This window comes from Accipiter gentilis, chromosome 34 (assembly GCF_929443795.1).
Source record: "Accipiter gentilis chromosome 34, bAccGen1.1, whole genome shotgun sequence".
NCBI classification, from domain to species: Eukaryota; Metazoa; Chordata; class Aves; order Accipitriformes; family Accipitridae; genus Astur; species Astur gentilis.
The window spans coordinates 14005826-14023016 of record NC_064913.1 but is presented as its reverse complement, the minus strand read 5'-3'; the positions used below and the strand labels follow the sequence as shown (position 1 = coordinate 14023016).

At 38.8% G+C, this 17191-nt stretch overlaps 1 protein-coding gene across 1 annotated transcript in view; it reads right to left on the bottom strand.

Moving 5' to 3' along the window:
• Positions 1-16986, bottom strand: part of CFAP54 (cilia and flagella associated protein 54) — a 112620-nt gene extending 95634 nt beyond the window's left edge. Inside the window, exons 1-8 of the mRNA XM_049792263.1 lie at positions 16814-16986; positions 10617-10722; positions 6587-6730; positions 4368-4539; positions 2503-2561; positions 1043-1186; positions 503-616; positions 304-405 (exon numbers count right to left, since the gene is read on the bottom strand). Of these exons, the coding sequence (XP_049648220.1) occupies positions 304-405; positions 503-616; positions 1043-1186; positions 2503-2561; positions 4368-4539; positions 6587-6730; positions 10617-10722; positions 16814-16986 (1014 nt within the window). The remainder of the gene's footprint in view (positions 1-303; positions 406-502; positions 617-1042; positions 1187-2502; positions 2562-4367; positions 4540-6586; positions 6731-10616; positions 10723-16813) is intronic.
• Between the last annotated feature and the right edge of the window lie 205 nt (positions 16987-17191).

Below are 17191 nucleotides of genomic sequence, written 5' to 3'. Positions count from 1 at the left end.
CAGCAGGGCAAACTCAGGACTCTGATATACTTAGTATGAATTTGAACAAGATTTCTCTTTTTTTTTATAGCTAAAGGAAAAAAAGCACTAGCAAAATCAGTATTTTCTAAAGTAATAATTACAACACCTTCTCTCCTTTCAAGTTTGTCCTGACTTTTAATAAAGTTATGTTACCTATGAAACTGAAAAAGTAAAACTTTCTTCTTGTGAATAGCACCATGTGTATTACGCAGAATTATATCACATATTCATCACATGCAAATCATAAACAAAGAGAAGGACTACACAAAATATTAGACTTACATTTTGTGCTTCTTTCAGGCTAACTCTTAACTTAGGTCGAAAGAAGCTTTTTGGTTTTCTTCTGGATTCATATACTGCTCTCTTGAAAATCATTACTGACATCTGAGACAAAGAAAAAAGAAAGTAAATAACTGTGTTGTGTTCTTTTCATAGAGATTGTAACTACTCTACCCACTTATAATGAATTACAGAATGATACCTTTAGAGTGGCCTCTCTAAAAACCCGTTTTGTCTCTGAATTTTCCAAAGAAGAACTGGTATTTTCCAATTGCTTCAGTTCATCAATTTTAATCAGACCACGGCGAGCAAATATCTGTCCAAAGTATTGAAAAAAATATTATACTCATTTCATACTCTGTATGTTGGTATTTAATTTTAGAATCACATCATTCTTAAATTCAGACAACTGCAAAGAGCTACAATGAAAGCCAGGTCATAAACAACAATTGAAAAGGAAAAGAAAACCTTAGCAAAATACTTTTCGTATATATGCATGGGGGCTAGCCACTACTTAATGCTAAAAGTCTATGACTATGATTATATTAAAAGTACTATTGTATTTAACTTTGAATTGATTACTCATTTACATGTTGAAACACACCTCCACTTTGCAGTTAAATTTTGGAATATGCGCAGAACTCTAAACACATATGATCTGATAATAAGCAGGAATCTTTAAACAAATATTTATTTCCCACTTGATTGCATCTGAAATACTATATATGATAAATCAGGATACCTCTCCATGAATGCTGGCTTGACAATCAAAATAACACTGAGAAACTGCAGTATACAGGGTGGCTCTCCACGTCAAGTAATGTACAGATAAGAGTGGAATGGATGATTCCATACATATACTGGCCCACAGTAAGTATTCCAGCACCTGTATTAAAGAAATCCAGTTTCAAACTGAATGCATTTTAAGCTATATAAATATACTTCCTATTACTAAAGGACACATACAAAGACTTATCCTCACCTGGTAGGACAAATTAAAAAGGAGGGGGGAAATCACAGAAATTGTATTAATTTTTAACATGTTTTATTGACTACAATGCATTCCTCCTGAATATTATTGGGTTTTTCCTATCTGAAACTGTGGTCAAGCATTATATTTTAGGCTCCAAACTACCTTAACCACTCCAGTTCACTACAGCCTTGCCACCAGACAGAGGTCCAACCCTTCTCTCATCTGCTCTTGAGAGTTATCCCTCTCCTTTGTATCAGCTCTGGTGACCATTTTTTTCTAAGTTAGTTTTCAACTAGATCAGCAAGCTTATTTGGGATGCAATGGAGTCTGCCTTCTTTGGTGACAGCCTGCGCTTAGAATAATTTACAACTATGGAACTATACTATCAGCTCTTAACTTCAGGGCCAACATAGTCAGCAGTTTAATTTTAAGAATTAGTCCTACTAAATTGATTGAACAGTATCTTCCCCTTGTATTTTCTTCAGGTCAGCTTTTCTCCGAGGTACACAAAATATGCACAACCTTAGTCCTAAATTAAGTCAATATACAAGTTTTCTTTTTGTCTGAATTTAAAGAATCTGAAATACCTATGATCAACTCCTCTGTTAAAGGAGGTGCTAAATCACCTCTGATTTCAATAAAAGATGTTCAAAGAAAAAATATCTTTCCTGCTCCATGAAAGATTAATATAACCAACAGATAAGAAAATATACCGGATTAAGGCTGAGTCAGACTATGTACAAGTTCTAGGAGAAAAAAGTAAAGCCAAGACAAACAAAAATTACATTCATAGTTAAAAAGAAAAGGGCAGGGGGAGAAGGCCAGATCATTTTTATCAAGTATTTACAACTAAAAACCTAGCCACCAGGTGTCAGTACATTTCCACATTTTAAGAAACAAAAGGCCAATTCTTGGGGCTTGCTACAGTTGTCCAAAACCAAGCATCTAGAATCCTCTGAAACAGTCTAACATACCCCATCCATCTCTAAGACCAGCGAGACATTATGCTGGGGTCTATCCCACAGCTGAGGAAGGAGCAGAGTGACAAAGGCAGGAGGGCTTAGAAATCGGCCATTTTGCAACCTAGACATTTTATTCCCTTATGACAAAGTGCTACTATTGGCAATGACATTGAAATAGAAAAGTCAGGGTACAGTGTTATGCAAAATACAGGTGCATTTTCCAATCTTCTGTAAATTTTTCAAATGTTTCTATTTATTTTGCCATACCTTAGCTGACTGACCTATCATCATCAAATGTCTGCATATGGTGTAAATATGAATAGTACCTGCAAAAATAAATTAAAATAAATGAAAAACAGGCAAGTTCCATAATCCTACATTAAATCTGTTAAGCTAACCAACTGAAAGTTTTTCTTAATATCTGGGTTATTTCCAGAGGCTGAAAAATAAACTAATGATTTTTCTGTAACTACTTTTAAATTAGAGAAGATAAAGCTCTTAAATTCTTGGGTCATACTGGCTTCAAAAATACCTATGCAATGAAGTAGTATAACAAAAGAATGAAATCTTTTAGAAATGTACTATAACAAATTAAGTAACTGATAGAGAAAAAAGAAATCTTATTTTTATCCGCTTTAAAGAAAATATTAGCTCTCCTCACAGACCTTACCTTACATGAATCTTTTAGTCTGTCATGGCACTGTCCTCGCAGACAACACCATTATGTGATATTAAGTATGATAAGTGAAACAAAGAAAATTGATTGTGACTAGAGCTTTCAAGAGCATCAAAGTGACTTACAAATAAAGTCCTGTCAAAATTTTACTTAATATAGGCTATGTCACAAAATTGCTTTTCAAAAATCAGCCCTGGAAGTATAAAAGATAGTGCAGTTTGGCGGGGGGGGGGGGGGGGGGGAGTCTATTCTTCTGTCTGTATAAATGTTCAGAAAAGGACACCTGTGGCAGCAGGAGACATCACAATGTCAACTGTCTTACCTAGAAGGGTGTTATTATGCCAATAAGCAAGAATGAAGCAAGCATTAGGAAGATTTCTTTTTATCAGTCAAATGTGTAATGAGGCACAAAATCTACTCCAGAAATTACAGAAAAATGCTCAGTAACTGGGGAAAAATCTGAGTTCTTGCCTACTTCTAATCAGATGAGTCTATTGGCTAAGTTTTGTACAAAGACCTGTCTCGCACACAGGTAGTGGGACTTGAGAATGGCAGGTGAGTATATCAGTATTAATTCTTCTCCCATAGAAACAGACAAACAAAAACGACACCTCAAAAGTAGGGACTGAGGGCAATAGCAGTCCCAGTAAGAATTTTGACCAGTCATACCTTGGAGAAAGTAAATTTTCCAAAATTAAATTAAAAACATATCTCCTTAATTTATATTGCAACCATTGACCACAGTAGAACAAATTAATAATAGTCTTTTGACTTTTGACTAAATAACATTGCCTTTTAAAGCAAAAATATACTGTTGTTGCTCTTGAAATAAAAATTTTGATACACAATTCTCTGTATCTAGTTCACAGAAGTTCCATTTTTTCCTCAATTTTTTTGCTAATTCAAGCATTTATAAGTAGCACACTAAAATCAGAGATTCAAATTCTTAAATGTCATATAGCATTTTTTTAGAATAGTTCTACTATTAACTCTAGCCTTAAAGTTAATTTAAAAAATACAAAGATATAAGTAGAAAAAGACTGACATTACATCTGCAATGCCCTTTTTGAAAAACCAAAAAAACCCAAAAAACCCAAACCAAACTCTAACACAAACATTTTATTGACCAAAAAATCTTGAAGTTTTTTTTAATTAGAGTGCACTGAAATGTCCTTATTATGCTGTTAGATTTCATTTTATTAGTACACTGATCAGTTATGATGAAAAAACTATTACTTTTACAACAGTCCACTTGAAAAAGGCATACTATGTAGAAGCTTCAATGTAAAAATCCCTTATTTTAGAAAAAAACCAAAAAATTACAAAAAACCTGCTGTGATTGAAGACTCTCTAGAGATTTATTCATGACCCTTAGGTTGACCTTAAAGAATACGTATAAAGTTTCCCTCTTCAGGTTTGCTTAGCAAAAGAAATGTAAATGGAAAGTCTGAGGTACCATTGTAGATAAGCCAACAGAAATTCTCCTGAGGTAGAGCCACTTGCATAGTGAGTCGTAATGAGGACAAGACATTGAAACAAGTCTGCAGGGACTCTGGATTCTGAAGATTTCTGTCACTGCTGCAAATCATCTGATAAATGCAAATATTTCTCTCTTGCAAAGCATGGAACTAAAATACATGGAAACATACATTAAATTAATGTATACAGTTAAAATAGATGCATATGTCAGTTTCACATCAAAGTAGAACAAAATGGTGACTATGTAAAGATCAAGCATACCAGAAAAAAAAAAATCAGCGTGACACTGAAAGGAGCATTAGAATATGGAAAGAGTGCTAAAGCTTTAAGGCTGCTGTACAATTAGCCTGGGTCCATTTCCACTGTGTCACAGGACAAAAATGCAGCTAGTACACTAGAGCTGCTGAAAGGGGCGTAGGGAGAAAGGATGAATGAGGCATTAAACTGATATTCAAAGAATCTGGATTTAATTCTTGGCTTCTCTGTAGAAGTCCTCTCTAAATTAAGGCAAGTCTTAACTTTCCTGCACTTCTCCATCTGTATCACAGATATCTTATTTCTCACTTGTAACTTTTCTACAGATGCTTTGTTCCTTCTCTTCCTTGTAATACCTCACATAATGTGATCTCAGGCTCATCTAGAGCACAGTATCACCTGAAGAAACCAACACGTGAGAAAACAAGCTAAGTGGGACACAGCCAGTCAGTACCTATCAACCTCTCAGAAGCCTACTAACCTGGTAATATTTGAAATTATTTTTTTTTTTTTGCATTTAACTCACTGAAACTGGAAGTTTAAAGCCCTGGAACTCCATTTCTATTATCTCCTTAGTGTCACATTAAAAAACAAAAGCTAGCTACAGAAACCTGGCAAAAAAAATTTACATATAAAGCCTTTAGATGTAATCATTTGACACATTATCATTATCCATTTCCAATTGTAAAGATCATTGTCAGGCTAGATTCCATACCTGATAATTTAGGGATATCTCAGTGTCTAAATGCCAAGTTACAAAACAGGCATTTTAGTATAGACTCATGATAACATCTGGCACTATGATTGGTTCAAGGTCTAGGCAGACATATAGAAAACAGGAGAAACCATCTCTGGAACTTCAAATTTATTTACAAGGCATTTTTTTAAAAACCAAATAAAATGGATTAACATAGTCTTTGATCATATTCTCTCTAGGAAGCTGAACTATGTTTGAAAAAGATATATATATAAACAGAGTATCTTTTCTATCATGACATCTGCTTCTAGCTTTTAAGTGAACTGTGCTTTTTTCTCCCCACTAAACACCTATTTACAATCTAACTCTGACTAGAAGAATATGAATTTGATTAGCTCAATACACAGGAGATGCCTGCAGTTTCCTTTTCTGTTCTTGATCACAGAATAACTTGCATTAGTTTGTTTTAAAAAATCCACCATGTGCTGAAAACAGAGCTTCTCAGCGAAGAACTGCTTAAGGTAACATCTAACATGTTTTTAGCATTCCCCTTATACCTACTCAAACACTCTCTTTCATGGATAAGAAATTATAAATTGCAAGCCCCTACCTTGATAAGCAATTAACACAAAAAGATGGCAACATACTCTTGAGGTCACTCAGCTTCCCAGAGCTTAGAGCACTTATAAAACTATTCAGCATGCTGCCTCTTTTGTTCATAGTGAGCAAATAAGCTATTGATAGTAATACAATGCTGCTTTTTTTACATTTAGTATTTTTGCACGTTTATAGTACAAACTACAGTACCATGTTTTAATTCTCCTGTGCTCTGCCCAGTTCTTAGATCACACCACACAAATTTCTACAATTGCAGGACAGTTATCAAATTTTGCCCACATCCTGATTCTGACAGCAGTTAATAGCAACTGTTTCAGAGCAAAAACTGCTGTAGACAGTTACAGAATAACCTGTTCAGAGAAAATTGCCTTTTTAACGTTAAGTCGATAGTAGTTGGCTTATGCCACAACAGCATAAGCACTTATATCCTCAAAAATGTACATCAACTCTGGATGTTCACACCATACATATGACTGTTAAATCTCAACACAATCTACATTGACAAACTACTAAAGATTAGTTAATGTTAACATTTAATTAATAAGAAGTACATTTGTGGAGAATAAAATAGGCTACTTATTTTGAATCTGTGAATGTCTTTGACAAAAAAATAAAAAATTACCTACCGTAAATGCTGCATTTTTGTCTCTGAAACCATTTGGAAAAAAGGTGGATTTAAATTGATGCGCATCATTTATATCATCAAGGTTTATAGAAATGAACTGCTGAAGGTATCTTCCATAGCACTGCCGAAGTGCCAACTTATATTCCTGAAGAAAGAATAATATGTTCTTTTTATAGTTTGTATATTACACTTTGGTTTCTATAAAACATATTTTTATTATCTTTATGTAAAAAAATTTATCAATGTGAAAGAGCAGCTGGAGGTAAAACACTAAAGTTTTGTACAAACATTTAGCAATGTAATTTCTCATGTGAACACTCACTATATGAGAGGTTGATGTACTTAAAAGAGCTTGTGGTTTGGGATTTTCTGTTTATTTTAATCATAAATATGACATATCAAAGAACAATTGTAAAGTATGATCCTGGGTTAATGTAATAAACTCAAAGGGTTCCTGGAATGTCCTGCAGCTTTGCAAAATAATGATAATGATACTACACTTCTGAGAAGAGTACTTCATAATGTAGAACTTCACAAACAATATACAGACATCATCGCTTCTCTCTCCCATTTCCCTGATGTCCACCCCCTTTTTTTAATAGAAGCAGAGATGAAGAGAAGAGGAAGAATAAGACACACTAAAAAAAATTAAACAAGCGACAACCGGAATTTACATGTGGCCAAGAAGTCAGCATTAATAGACCAGAAATTGCCACTGGGTCTTTAAGAACTGTTAAGAAACAGGATGTTGAGCTTTATGTCCCATTCAAAACAGAGCTCCCCAACAGCATGTTGAGCCACTCTAACATCATGCTGAGTCTATGGTTCAGCTCTGACTCAGATGAAGAAGTGCCATTTACTGAATCACCTCCACCACTTCCTGCAGCAAAGATTATTTAGAGGTTTCTCTACCAGCTTCGCTAATTCTACACACACACCCCCAATCATGATAAATTCTGCGGGAAAAAGTAACTAATTTGTATTCGTAAAAATGATCCTTTAGTGTTTAGTCACAGAAATTCAGAAGTATTTCCTCGCACTCACTTTTTTAAATATAAATTTCTACCACCACACTAACACTTACCTTGAATTTTTAATCATCTGAGGAGTCTAACTCACATGGCCCTATTGTCCTCTTTGCTGTGTGAAAGCAGCAGCCATGCACCGAAACTTTTACTTTCCACAGACGGCTATGGGCAGACAGTCATTTGTATCATCAAATAGCTAGATTCAGGCTGTGATAACTCTTTAAATCCAAAGTCATGCATCAGAATACTATTAACCTAGTTACTGATATAGAACAAAAAGGTAATTTCTCTCCCAAACAGTTTAAAATATATGTATATGACCAGGCAGATACAGGCAGAGGGGGAGGGGGGAAAAAAATGAGTCAGTACTGATGAGTATGATGACTAATGCGCTAACTACTTTCCAGATATATGACATAATGAATTTAGGTGTGTCCTAAAAGATACATAGCAGATGTATAATAGGAAGGAATCTAAAGTGAGAAGGCATTAAAAAAAATAGCAGGACAGAAAGTTAAGTTGCTGCTTACCCATTGACTACTCATATTCAGTAAGTCATTTTTAAAGACTACACACCATTAAGTATTATATAACATAAAGGCGGCTTAAAATTTGAAATAATCACCAGTAGTTTTCAACTAGGAGTCAAGAGGGATACTTACGGAATAGGCTTTAGCCTGCTTAACTTGGTGTTACACCACATTCATCTTTCCAGTAATGCATTAAAATCTATAAATAACATCCATCTCATGGTTTTAGTTCCTTTTTTTCTCCAGGGAAAAAATTTCATAGAATGAAAACTAAGTTTGTAAAGTCAAAGAAATGCACATAGAAATGTGAGTTCCAAAGACAGCTCATTTCAAAGTTTTAGGCTGGCCAGCAAAACAACTTTTTCAACAACGCTGATAACTTCATCTTTACTGCAGAAAACCACATTACACTAGAGGATTGAAGTCACAAGCAGAAGTCTTTACTCAGAATTCTAGACTACTTTTACGCAATCTAGGGCCAGGTCATTAAGCACCTTGAACATAAGGACCAAATTACTACATTTGAGTTGTGCTATGGGAAGCCAGTGTAAAATACAGAGAGAAGGGTTTGATGCATTTGAAATAACCTTACTGAGTATGCTGTGAGAGCAGCAGTTCCCAAGCACTAAAAGCTTCATGCAATATTCTAAGCAATTCCTAGGGCCCAGAAGTTATGAAAACTTGAGGAAAACATGAACATGAAGAAAACATGAATGGAATTGCCTAGTCAATAAAGAGGGTATTAACAAATACAGTTATTGAAGGTTAAGAATTTCTATGAGTATTCCCAAACCTACACCATGACCCTATACCTCCAATTATAATGGATCCACAGTTATTGACTCTTCTATATGCCTTCTTCAACCTACCAATAAGCGTTGAGGGCTGCTGAAGTTTAGCTCCAGCTTGCTGTTCTTTATTCAGAAGGCAGGCCACTTTTGTGGAATTCTTTAGGGCAGATGCAGTGAAAGATATGCAAGACTTTGTAACATCTGCATAATACTCATACCTTTGCCGTGGTCTGTGGAAAAGCTCACCTAGTAGCCACATATATACACTTTCCATAAATAGCATAAAATAGCATTTATCCTTGCTGGATTCCATAAGCAAAGGACATAATAGTGGAAGAACAATTTCACTGGATGTGTTCCTCCAAAAGATGGCCCCTCAAGCCATCTTGATACATTTCCAATTATGCCCTCTTCTTTTCTAGGGTAAATATACTTGACTGCCTCGTAACCCAGACAGACTAAATAGCCAGAGTTTTAAGCTAGGAAAGTATTATTGACCAAATAAATATCTTCTCATGTTTGTGCCAGAAAGTAGAAAAATCCACTGATGGATCATTACAAACACAAAATCACACTAAGCAGATAACATCTATTCAGCAGCTGTCCCTTACTCCAAGTTATGCTAATTCTCTACAAACTTTAAGTGTGTTCTCTCAAGCAAGTTTTCAAGTATTGAACCTTTATAATAAATTAACCTATTATTCTGTAATCCTTCAGTATTTCTGGTTCATAACTGTATCACTCAGGACCACACATCCTTCTTCAATTCTAAAAGCAATGACTTGCAACTAGCTTTCAACTGTACATCTATAAGCTGCTTCTGAGTGTTGTTTAGTAATTACCCTTGAAAGCCCCAGATTTTACGACATGATCTTCTGACACAAATATCATTGAGGTAATAAGTAGCACACCTTTGAGGACTTTTTTTCCCCAGCAGACACAACAGACAACTATTATTTAAGAATATAACACAATAACAGCCTTATTGAGTTAGACCAATAGTTACTAGCCCAGTATCCCATCTCCAACAGTAGCCAATAACAGCTGTCTAGGTAAGAGTATAAAAATAGAGTTATCGTGTAGTGAAACATCCCCCCAAATACTCTCAAAGTCTTCAACAAACTAGCTCCCGCATCTTTTTTAGTTGCAATTTACTTTTTTGGAGGAGACCAGAAGTGCACACAGAATTCAAGATGCAGGAGCATCGTTGATACATACAGTTGTATGATGTGTAAATGCACTCTGGTATTTGTTCTCTGTTCCTCTCCTGACCATTCTTTACGTTCACATTTGGTTAACTGAGCACTGAGTTGACATTTCAGTGGAACAAACCACCACTGCTCTCATTATCAATTTGTACTTAAGCAGCACCTATAGGCACAGTCAGATATTGTACTCTACCACGCTGAAACATCAAACAAATATTAAAGAAAGATTTTGGGGTGTTTAAAAAGGCAATGGGTGCATAGAAAATACAGATATAGAAAATATATCAAAAAACAGAGCAATTTTACAATAATAAGAAAGAGATACAAACCACCAGCTCTCACTGGAATTATTCTGTAAAAGTTCTTGTTACTTTCTAAATAGCTTCCAGTAAAAATGATTAAAAATTAAAGTGGCATAGAAACATAATGAAACAAAGACTGTGACTGAGCCTTTTCTGTTTTCATATGACTTACTTTGATCTGAGCAAGGGAATCACCAACTTTCAGAAGTTTTTCAGTGTAATACCACTCTGGCAGTCGAGGCTTATATTTGATCCAAATATTAAACAAAGTATTTGCTCTAAAAAAGATAGAGGAGATAAGGTTTCAGATTAAACTGTAAACAAGATATAACAAGTAAACAAATCAGGAAAACTTCAAATTGTGAAAACGCCTTTCTTCCAAATCTATTTGAACCTCTACATACTTCAAAACAAGTGATCATTAAAACTGGATTTAACAGGCAGCCAAGGACATTTCTGGGTTTCATTTCTGTCATGAGTTTTTATCACATGTTTAAAATAGGATGAATTTTCTCCTGTGTAAATTCTTATTAAAATGTCTTAGTATTAATCCCCTTGCATTGTTCAAACATGGTCACAAGTGGAAAATCTGCCGCACCTTTCAGCTAGTATTTGAAAAATTCTGTTTGAAGAAGCAATTTGATATTTTAAAGAAACTCAGTGAATTACAGCTCACAGCAATTATTGGACTGGAAATTACAAATGCTAAGAGAAGGAAAAAAGATCCCAAAATAACAATGCATGCCAGGTAGCAGCAAAGTTGGGAACTGGTAGCCATGGAATAAACCATAGAGCTATAAAGTATATAGAGCTATGGTATACAGAGCTATACCATGAATCACAAAAGAAGAAAGTCAGTAAAAAGCCTCTAGCGTGAACTGCATTTGGCATGAAATGTTCAGGAATTTTAAATCATAAAGGGTAGGATTCAGAGAGAAGCAAATGACACATTTGTTAAAACAGAAAGGATTTCATGGCAATAGCTGCAATACTCTTCTGTTGCCTCTGCCTGTTATTCTAGCCACAGTTGTCATCAAGGATGACTTCGTGTAACAAATTACTTGGCAGAACCAGCAAGCCTCCCATAAAAGGTAACTGGCTTTAAGCAGTTTGCCTCCTCTACAGAGGAACTGACTACATCACACCAGTATTACGGCACCTTCTGACTGCTCTTTGATGGGCTAGTGCCCTCATGTACAAGTTGCCCACCCTAGACTTCAAGAAAGCTATATTCAAAGTGGAAAACAATAATTGATCAGACAGACTGATAATAAGCACAGGGATTTTTCAGAAAAAAATCCTGTTACCAAATTATTAATAGTATTGACAGTGTGGACAGTTCCAGGCCTCTCTTACATTTATTCTCTTAACAAATCACTTGTACAGAAACCTCAGTAAAGAGTGCCTTGTGAAACCACAAAAGCTAAATTATTCACAGGTAGCAATTTATAGGGAAGGAAAACAACTGAAGAGAGCGGAATTAATGTTTGAAAATCACCTTCTAGCTGAATTCTCATATGTAAACCTTATCCTTACTGGTGTGAGGTAGCGGAACTTTTCAATCTCTCAAAACAGTGATGGTAGACTAGAATGCAAGACACTTTCTTAAACAGTTTTCTGACATTCAGGAACTTGGAATCCATTCTCACAGTCTCCCAGACAACTCTTCATTTCAGCTTATAAGACAGCTCCCAGTAAAAAAAAAAAAGCACAATAAGTACCATCATTTTTTCCACACAGAAGGCTGTAAGCCACCTTCACATTTCAAGGTGAAACAGATGGCTGTATGAGAAACCAGTCAAAATTATCTTTGCACCAAAGAATTACAGCAGTCATAATCCTTTTTTTTTCCTAAAAGTACCATCTCGGCACAATTCTTAGTTCTTGAAAGTAGTGAAGAAATAAGTAGGACATTCTAGAGGTGTATCCTAAATGAAAAATGCAGTAACAGCACAAACTAGGCCAAAAGCAACAATCTGGGTAAAATGTTCTAAGGCATTATGTTTTTAAAGGAAACCATAGCCCAGTTTAATGAAGAGCACCTTCCAAATGGGGAATGAGTCCCTCCTGGTCCATCCATAAGCAATTAACAGCCTGGGTGGCTGCTGACTTATACTGAGAGAAGTACCCCACTCCAGTTAGTAAGCATAAATCTGCAAAGAGGCTATGTCGTGGTTTAAGCCCAGCCGGTAACAAAGCACCACAAAGCCACTCACTCTCTCGCTCCCACCTCTGGCCCCAGTGAGATGAGGAGGAAATATAAAGAAACACTCACTTGTGGGTCAAAACAAGGACAGGGAGGGATCACTCACCACTTATGGTCACAGGCAAAACTCAGGCTCAACTTGAGGAAAAAACAAAATCAATTTAATTTACTACCAATCAAATCAAAACAAGGATAATAGGAAGTAAAAGCGAATCTCAAAACACCTTTACCCACCCCTCCCTTCTTCCTGGGCTTAATTTCATTCCTGAATTCTCCACCTCCTTCCCTTGGCAGCGCAGGGGGACGGGGAATGGGGGCTGGGGTCAGTTCCTCACACCTTGTCTCTGCCGCTCCTTCCTCCTCAGGGGGAGGACTCCTCCCTCATCCCCTGCTCCAGCATGGGGTCCCTCCCACAGGAGACAGTCCTCCACAAATTCTCCAACATGGGTCCTTCCCTCAGGCTGCAGTTCTTCCCAGACTGCTCCAGCATGGGTCCCTTCCACAGGCTGCAGTCCTTCAGGCACAGCCTGCTCCAGCGTGGGCTTTCCCATGGAGCGGCAGCCATCTTGGGGGGCATCCATCCCCCTGCTCCAGCGTGGGCTCCTCTCTCCCCGGGGCTGCAGGTGGGCATCCCCTCCTCCGGCAACCCTCCTGCCCTCCTTCATTGACCTGGTATCTGTACAGGGGCTTCACATTCCAATCCCCCACTCACTGCAGGTTTCCCCTCTTAAATCTGCTCTCCCACAGGTGTTTCCACTGTCACTGATGGGCTCGGCCCTGGGCCAGAGCTGGGTCCAGCTTGGAGCCAGGGAAGCTTCTAGAAGCTTCTCACAGGACCCAGCCCTGCAGCCCCTCCCCTGCCATCAAAACCCCACCACACAAACCCAAAACAGGCTGCAGAGTGTAGGAATCTTACGCATCTGAGCAGAGTTCCCTTGGACCATCAAAGGAAGAAGGTTAGGAAAAGACTTACAGAGTCCAAAAGTTTTGATGGATACTCTGGGGTGGAGGGAGAAAGAAGTTAAAAAAAAAAAGGTAATTATCGGGTTGTAGGACTGTAAAGTTACTGATAGTAAGAATGACTGTGGATAAAGCTCTGGAAGGTGAGACTAATAAATTTCTTTAAGACTGATCAGCTGGAAAGTCCCCAGTAATGGTCATCTTGATTTTTTGTTTTAAATGTTCATATTAACATGAGATTCTTCGATGTGATAAGCAAGTAACAAATCTGTAATAAATTACTAAAGTAGTGACAAATCTGACTAGACTTTCAGCTTCAATGGGAACATTAAGGTAAACCTTATCTGCTACAATGCCATGACTAACTACAAGTTGAGTTCATGACACAGGAATGTTTCTTTGACACAGACAAAGGAGGAGAGTGAGACACTTCCCAAACAGCTCATCAGCCTTTCCTTTAAACAGGCTGTAGGACACCAGAATAACAAGTTAAGCAAGTGATTTCTTAAAAAAAATACTGGGCTGTGGGAGCTCAGAGGTGAAGTTTCCAACCACTCTATGAATAATAAAAAAAATTTCCCTAAGGTCAACCTGTAATAGTGTGCACAGGGTAAGGCCCACATGGCTATACTTCTGGGCCAAAAGTCTTTACTACAGGCAGTAAAGAATTCTCTGATACTGATCAAAAGATATCATTAAATAAGGGTGGCTAAGCCACACAACATGAGAGAAAATCAATAGTTCAAGGTAATCTTTTGATGGCCCCGTTGCCCAGAGGAATGGGGTAAAACAACTCCTTGTTTAGTTGAGGGAAAAATACTTTTGATTGCTACTTCTTCTGATTGAAAAGATTCGTGATTCCAGTACAGGGCAGGTCCTCAGTAATTTTTGTTTTTTACATTAGAACATTGTAAGTACCTAAATTACAGCCTTACTGTTGCCTTATCAACACCAAAGGCTGACAGCATTGGAGGAAGGAAGCTGACAATATTATTTTTCTAAACTGAACATACTTGCCCTGTGGAAGCTGGTTTTCTTGCTCCTCAAATAACAAGAACACTTTGATGTCAACCCATGCCAGGAAAAGTAGCTTGACAAATGACACAGCAAGCAGTCTTTAGAGCATTTAGGAAAGCATCTGTAATAGCCATTACCTTCAGAAATTGTTAGGAGCAACTAGACTAAGGCTGGTTCTACAAGCAGCACACACTCCATTTTTGAGTTATCAAACAATAAGGCAAGGGAGAAACAACCCTGAAATTTCACAGTCACAAAAAAATACTCATGACTTTGCTAGCTGCCTGAACATAACGCTAATAATCAGATTTTCAGTCTTCTACCTCTGTACTGACCCTATACAAATGAAGAACATGGGAGGATGCAGAGCTACTGGGAGCTTCGTGTTACATGATGTTCTCAATGCTCTGGAATTTTGGTATGGATCATCACTACCAGTGACTTCTGTGATCAAGACCGAGGTAGCGTTAGTTCTCAGCTCCATGATGAACGCTGCAGAATTCTTCGGATGAGAAAATGCTCTCATGCCAACCAAGTTATGTGTGGACATGGGTCACATCTACAGAGTACCAGTTTGAATAAGGCAGAGCCTACTCAGGTCAAAATATTCCAGAGGGCAAAGTAAAGAAAGGCTTGAAGACACTGTTCACAAAAACTGGTAACTTGGCATGACATTGCAAACAGATCAGATTCAGGGTGCCCAACTCCCAACCGGAAGATACGATGAATGTGTAGAAGATACAATAAATGTGTTCATTATCAGCGATTTTGGTGGTGTCTGAAGCAGCTGAGTGGCATTCCTTCTTCTAAGGGGCCTAGAGGGGATAACTTTCAAAGTAAAGAGTACAGAGCAGCTAAAGCAAAAAAAAAAGTCTAAAGCTACAGAAAGGCTTAAAAATAGCAAAGGACTGAAATCAGCTGCTGAAGCAATATGAAAAGGCAACATACTGAGATTCAAAACACTAGAGGAAAAAGCCTGGGGACTGATACCTGTATGATAGATCTAGACCTAGACCTGAGGATGAACATGCCACATAAATAAATTAGAAATCCAGATAGCTTAGAAAAGGAGAGATCTTCAGTGCAGACAAATGCCAGGCTGCAGAATCTGAGCACCTCCTGAAAATGTACACAGCTTCTTTGGGGAAGGGTCATTTGTGGACTACATCTAGGAAAGTACTGAGTGAAATACATAAGGGTAGAAGCTGCACCTAAGAGATAAACTAACCACCCTGTAACCTAACTCCTGTGCTGGTTTTGAATTAAATTTTGGTAACCTGGGAAACTTTTGGGGTTTATGTTGTAAATTTAGAATAGGACGCTGCTCAGATAATAACGATAGAAAACCAACCATTTACCTTAGAAGAAGCAGTTGAACTCTTACCTCATAATGTGCCTAAATGCAATAGGGAGAGCTACATGAGAAATGCACAGTCTGTACAAGACATATGCACGCACTATGAATCATACACCCATTCCAGTTGCTCTATCTTAACTGCATTACAAAATCTAGATTTATGCATACCCACAGATATGCATGTATGCGAGCAAACAAATATGCGCAATTATACTTGCCATATGCTCTGCCTGCATCTATGTGTATAAAAATACACCAACGTAGACACAGACATATGCACGGAAAGAGCTGTGTGGCGTTATCCTCACGTAGCCCTACTGCGAACGCATCTTTTAAAGGCACGTACGTGCCCACAAGTATTCACCCTCGCATGCAGTACCACATGCTGGTGGGCTGCCAGTTGCTCCAGCACTGGGAAGGGATTTTCCTACCAGAAAGCTCAGGCAGCTCTGATACAGCCAACAGCGGTGCTGCCAACTTCCACACCACCTCGTGCTTTTCCCATGAAGCCTTCACTTCTAGGAAGTGCTGAAAAAAGGGGGGTGTTCAGGTTTTGGAAGGGGGATAATTATTAAAAAAAAAGGGGGGGGGGAAGGCGGGTTGCGGGCGTTTTGGCACAGGTGAACAACAGGGAGGGAAGGGGCTGCCTGGCCTGTGGGACGCGGGTGAGGGAAGGGGAGACCGAGGGGAAGGGGCTGGAGGCGGAGAGCGAAGGAAGAAAGAGGGGAGCCGTGAGGGAAGGGGAAGTTTTGAGGCAAGGGCAGGCGGGAACGGCGAGCGGTTCCCAGAGCGGTTGGCGACGCGGAGACGATGAGGAGACAGCCCCTACCCGCGGCGGTGCAGGTCGTGCTGCTGCGGTTCGGCCTCCCCCTCGCCTCTCAGCCGTCGCAGGGAGCTCAGGACGTCTCGCAGCTCGGCTTCCAAGCTGTCTACCACCGGGTTACCCGGCGCTACGGCCCCGAAGAAAACGGCCGGCGGGGGCGGCCCGGCGGGTTCCGCCATGCTGCGGGCCCGGCCGCGGCGGGAAAGCGGCGGCGTCGCCAGGCAACGGCCGCGGGCAACGGCGGCGGGCAACGGCCGCGGGCAACGGCCGCGGGCAACGGCCGCGGGCAACGGCCGCGGGCAACGGCCGCGGGCAACGGCCGCGGGCAACGGCCGCGGGCAACGGCCGCGGGCAACGGCCGCGGGCAACGGCCCGGCGGAGGCC